Source organism: Corvus brachyrhynchos, unplaced genomic scaffold (assembly GCF_000691975.1).
Source record: "Corvus brachyrhynchos isolate BGI_N302 unplaced genomic scaffold, ASM69197v1 scaffold139, whole genome shotgun sequence".
In the NCBI taxonomy this organism is placed as follows: domain Eukaryota; kingdom Metazoa; phylum Chordata; class Aves; order Passeriformes; family Corvidae; genus Corvus; species Corvus brachyrhynchos.
The window spans coordinates 9,678-15,111 of NW_008246062.1; the positions used below are offsets into that span (position 1 = coordinate 9,678).

The following is a 5,434-nucleotide window of genomic DNA, read 5'->3' on the forward strand; positions in this document are numbered from 1 at the left end:
GGAGCCCGAGGGCTGGGGCACCTCAGCCCTGGCTGGGATGCTCTCCCCGGGCCTTGAGCAGAGGTGCGCGGGAGGGCCCTGAGCAGCTCCCACTCTGGCGGGGGCCGGAGCCTTACGCTGGCAAACACGGCGTTGATGTAAGCTGGCGAGCCGTCTGCATTCACCGAGGACATCAGGATGGGCCGGCAGGAATCCGCTGCAGAGGCAAGGAGCAGAGAGAGGGAAGTAATGGGTCATTCTCTCCCTACAGAGAGGCAGTGGGCTTTCCCTGCAACAGATATGGTCAACATAGCTCCCTGCAGCATGGGCTGGAGAGGCTTGAATGGACAGGCACCACCACACCCATGGCTGCAACAGCTCAGGGCACGCTGATGTGGGTTATCCAAAACCTCATGGGCACTGCACAGCAGATCCATCCTCCTCACTGCTCCCTGATGTGCCTCATCTGAGCTTCTCCACTGGGAAAGTTTAGACTAGGGACATCTTTATCCCAGGTGTACCCCATGTACTTCCAACAGGCTCAGAAGGAATCAGTATTTATTATCTACTAACCAGAAAACAATGACTGGACCTTGAGCAGAACCTGTGAGTGCCATGGGCCAGGGAGGGAGGCAGCAGGAAAGCATTGTTTTCCCCTGCTGCTATCAGACACTGGATTTTAGAGCAAGGGGCTGCCCAGCCCTGCCAGTGTTACCTGGCAGGATCCCTGGCTTGCGGTTCTTGGGTTGGTTTCTGGGTTTCTCTGCTTCTCTGCATGGCAGGAGCTGGAACAACTCAGAAAAGCTCTGCAGGGCCTGTAGAGGTGATTCACCAAAGTCAGTCCTGCCTGTCAGTCCTTCCTCCTGCCTTCACCTTATTGAGCCACCCCAGAGAAAGGATCACCCGTCTCCATCCCACTGCTGGGGAGGGGAGCAGTGATGGTGTTGGCATCACAGATGAGCCCTCACAGCCCCAGTGCACCATATCCTGGTGGTACCTTGAACTCCTTCTCTAGGACACTGTTGTGGCCTGAGGTCTCATCTTCTCGAAGGGAGTGGACAAGGGTGGAGATGCTCTCCACTGGGACCCCGGTGTTGCCACAGAGCAAGCCTTCAAGCAGCGCCTCGTAAAGGAAGCTGTACTGCTCCTGCATGAGGATACAGGTCAGCTGCGCAGTCTGGAGCCAGTCCAGGAAGAGCCCTGGAGCTCCGGACCACCAGCTGTCATCAAACTGTGCCAGAAGTGAGCCAGGTTCATCCTTCACCTTCCTGCTGCAGATCCCTGAGGCCAGACGCTTCTCATTGCAGGCAGCCCTGCTTTGGGATGCAGCCAGCAATTCCAGCAACCCAGACAAGATCATCTTCCTGAGGTTTAATGCTCCCTCTCAGACCAGACCCCTGTTCTGGGGAAGGAAGCTCAGGAAACCTGTGGACTAAGTCGACCTCCTACAAGCAGATGGTTGGTCCAGCCCAACCTAGTTTTCTCCAAAGGAACCCAGCACTAAGCAGATCACAGGGACATAGTCCCTAGGCCAGGACGCTGCTGCCCAAGAGATGCCAGGAGGGCAGACATCCTAAAAGCCTGAGGGAGAGGTGGACTCTCATTCATGATCCTTGCCTACAAGACAGCCCTTCTATATCAGGGTGACCGATCCATACAAATGCTGCTGATACCTCAGAGAGTCTCAGGGAAACACAGAGCCCAACTAGGTTTGGACACAGTATTGAAAAAGGATCCTGCAGTATCCACCACCTGGCAGCCCGAGTCCCTGTGGCTAGATCATGAACAGCACAGCTAATTCGGCTTTGCATGCCACATCCCTGGGAAGGGTGGTGTTGAGAGCAAAGAGTTGAAAGCAGAAGAATGGCAAGGAGCATGGTGGATTTGCTCAAGTGGCTGTACAGCTGGGAATGTCAAGGTCTGGAAAACGACAGTGTGAGAAATCCTACATACAGCACACTGCTGTTTATCATCTGTCTGCATTGAGGAGTAGAATCTGTGTAGAGATAATGTAGGTGTTTACAGAAACTTGGAGGCCATTCTTACAGACAAGCTTGAGCTCACTGTTTTGGGAGAAATCAAAGACCACAGATAATAGAAACACAGAAGAGATCACAGCACAGCTGGTAAACTGCACGTGCCCTTGATAAATGGGTGCAAACAGCAGCCCCGCTGTCCCCTAAGATTGACTGAGCCTGATGGTGCTGGTGCTCCTACTCGTGTGTCACCTCCTGGGTGTTGCTTTGGGATCCTCCAGTTAGTGAGGTAATGACATAAATTTACTCTTGGCATTCCAGCCATGGTTTGTGGTTGTTCTGGCCGCCTGCCTGTGCCGACTCCCACAGGTGGGAATTGGACCTGCAGCCCGAGGTGTGCAGGGAGCAAGTACGTCTCCTCACCTTGGTCTGCACCATGCTGACCCGCTGCTCCCGCAGCTGCTGCACGCAGTGAAACACATCCACCTTCCCCTCAGCCTTTCCCATCTTCAAGAGGAAGTCCAGGGCGATGAAGGTACCTGTACGCCCGATCCCTGCACTGAGGACACAGAAAACTGGGTCAGTGCTGCCCCTGCTGGCAATGCCCCAGCACCCAAACTCGCCCAGCCTGGTACCTGCAGTGCACCAACACGGGTCCAGCAGGCGCTTCCAACACCCTCTTGTTCACCACCTCCACCAAGTACAGGAGCTGGGAAGGGTTTCTGGGCACTCCGTGGTCTGGCCACAGCAGGTAGTGAAACTGCTCCACCGCTCTTGGGAGAGCACAGCCAGCCTGCAAAGAGGGTTTCTGGGCACTCCGTGGTCTGGCCACAGCAGGTAGTGAAACTGCTCCACCGCTCTTGGGAGAGCACAGCCTGCCTGCAAAGAGGGAGACGTGGCTGGCAATGGGGAGCTGGAAGCAGCCAGCAGACTTGTGTGAAGTGACTGCATGCCAGCAAGGAGGGAGCAGTGAGAATACCACTTCAGAGGGGCACCGCCACAGAGTGCTCCCTCTAGCACCCACAGCGTAAGCTCCTCAGACAGTAAAGGGCAGATTCATCCATCACACAGACACACAATTAATTTTGTCCTCTGCTTCACTGTGCTGTGAACAGTGAACACAAAGCAGGAAAAGCAGCTTGTACTCCAGAGGAAAATTATAAAAATCACAGCTTAGGGTATTTCTACAGTCATCAAAAAGCCCTGACTTACCCAGAAAATATATACCCTAAGGCTGTTTCTATGCTAATGTGAACGTAGTCACTTTTGTTACCAGACCATTATGTGTTTTTCCCTAAACATCACATTCACTTGGCAAGAACTAATGCTACATCTTACCATCAGGTGCTCTTGGAGCTTTACATTTCAGCTACATCTTGCTCTAGGCAAGACAAGAAAGGACAGGAATATGCATAACTGCAATTTCTTTATATTGTACCTGGTTTTCCTCCTTGCAGCTCCTTCAGTTTCTGCTTTTTATCTGAAGTGTAACTTCAGCAGGAGCACCCACCTTGAGAAACGACCCTATGCAGGTTATCTGAAACCATAAACTATCTGTCCAGGTTTAGGACTGTAAGTGACCAAGGAGCTTCAGTGTGGACCTTCTGCAGATTGATTCAGGTGACAGGCGGGCACCTGTCCCATCACCCTGGATGTGCAGATATTCCATTTTATACCCTTTAACTGCTTTTATACCCTGTGCAATCTCCTCACCCAAGCCCTCAAGAATCCACAACATTCCCATGCACATTGTCAGTCCAGACTCATCTTCTGGGGTGACCACTGGAGCTGACTGACTGCCTTTGCCTGGCACAGAAACCTGGGATTGATGCCCTGGTAGGGATTCCAGTGATAGCAACGTGCTAACACCAGACCTTCTTGTGCTGGAGACCAGGCAGAGATCCCCAGAGGATTTGTGGCTGACAGCTCCCACCAGCTGCTGGAACCCAAATGCGTCCTGCATTCTCACCTCAGTTCCATGCCAGGCTTACCTTTTGCAGGCAGAAGATGCGTTTGACAAGGCCTGTGGTGGTCCAGGTGTTGTTGAGTGTCACAGTGAAGTCACCGTAGACCTGCTCCTGCTCTGGCCAGTACTGCTCACACTTGATCTGTCAACAGCAGTGAGACATCTGGGCATAGGCAAACTCACAAGGGGAGGACTGCAGGGGTGCAGAGCTGCTCCCTGCCCTCACTGACGGCTGCACTGGGAGCACAGCATGTGTGGAAGCCTGGGCTCTGGCAATGCCCAGGCTGAGCATGGGCTGAGAGGTTTTCTCTACCTTGTTCTGCTCCACTAAGCCTGTCAGCATCACAATGACTGAGGTCTTCTCCTGCCAGACCATCTGCCAGAAATCCACCACTGTCCCAGCCAAGGGGCCTTGGGAAGGAAGAGGAAAGCCCTGTGCCAGTGTCCAAGCCATGGGGGTGTGTTCCCATGCACAATTTGGACATTCCCAGGCTTTCCTCTACCCAGGGACAGAGGCACAGCCAGGGGATGTCAGCACCTGACAGGGGTGCTGCCCACATCGGCTCCATCACCATGTTAGAAATTAGGACAAGGAGGAGGGAGAGAAGATGAGCCCAGGACATGTCAGGGATTCACTGCTGCTTTAGGGGCTCCCGCATGCAGACCCTTGAGATGACTATGAGCTGCTCCCATATTTAGGGTCCTATTTCCCAAAGAGCATTTTTGCAGCTCTGCAGGGATCTCCTCACTGCATGCTGCACAGAGCAGACAAGCCCATCCAGGCTTCGCACTGTTGAGAAGAGGTTGTATCTGAGTGCACTGGGTGCAGACATGCCAGGCATTTGCAGGGTTGTCCCCGACATGTTTGTTCCCTTTGGCCAGCTGCCAAAGGGAACAAAGTAGGCTTGTGGGTGGGAAGAGCCCAGGCAGCACAGACACCAGCTCCAGCTGCTGCCAAGCTACCACTGAGACCTTCCATGCCCTGAAGCAGCTGTAACCACTGTTCAGGACAGAGACCCATGGGATACAGGGACTTGGAGTGAGCCATTCACAGCTCCTTGGCTGCTATCCCAGCTCCTCATTCCCCAGAATTCCCAGGGCAGTGACTGCAATCTCCTGAGGATTGAGGTTTGGGAGCACCTACCTTGAGCTGCAATGAAGAAGCGTGGACTTCGGTAGCTCTGCAGGGGAGAGATTCAAACAGCTCAGATCACATGGGTTAAATGTTTAACAGGGAATGAAATAAAGGATCCATCCATCTCCACAGGCACCAAAGCCCATAACCCTCAGCACAGTGTGTCCCACAGCACCTCTCCTGGCCAGCACAGACAGTGGGTACCCAGGGGCTGCATCTCAGCTCCTGTCCCCTCACACATGTCCCTTTTTGTTAGAGACGAGAACACACAAACCCAGGCTACTCCAGGCAGCTCTGAGGGGATTCAGGGAACATCCCTTGAGGGCAAAAAGAGCCAGACCTCAGCCCGCCTCCCCCTCCCCCCCCCCCCCCTCACAT

At 53.7% G+C, this 5,434-nt stretch overlaps 2 protein-coding genes across 2 annotated transcripts in view; both read right to left on the reverse strand.

Annotated features, from left to right (window-relative positions):
- LOC103623847 (receptor-type tyrosine-protein phosphatase U) overlaps window positions 1-4,297 on the reverse strand; it is a 7,804-nt gene extending 3,507 nt beyond the window's left edge. Inside the window, exons 1-7 of the mRNA XM_017746561.1 lie at window positions 4,235-4,297; window positions 3,947-4,063; window positions 2,591-2,748; window positions 2,379-2,514; window positions 977-1,126; window positions 695-794; window positions 117-196 (exon numbers count right to left, since the gene is read on the reverse strand). Coding sequence (XP_017602050.1) covers window positions 117-196; window positions 695-794; window positions 977-1,126; window positions 2,379-2,514; window positions 2,591-2,748; window positions 3,947-4,063; window positions 4,235-4,297 — 804 coding nt within the window. The remainder of the gene's footprint in view (window positions 1-116; window positions 197-694; window positions 795-976; window positions 1,127-2,378; window positions 2,515-2,590; window positions 2,749-3,946; window positions 4,064-4,234) is intronic.
- LOC108449703 (receptor-type tyrosine-protein phosphatase S-like) overlaps window positions 4,241-5,434 on the reverse strand; it is a 3,097-nt gene continuing 1,903 nt past the window's right edge. The window contains exon 6 of the mRNA XM_017746575.1: window positions 4,241-5,102. Coding sequence (XP_017602064.1) covers window positions 4,926-5,102 — 177 coding nt within the window. The 3' untranslated portion in view covers window positions 4,241-4,925. The remainder of the gene's footprint in view (window positions 5,103-5,434) is intronic.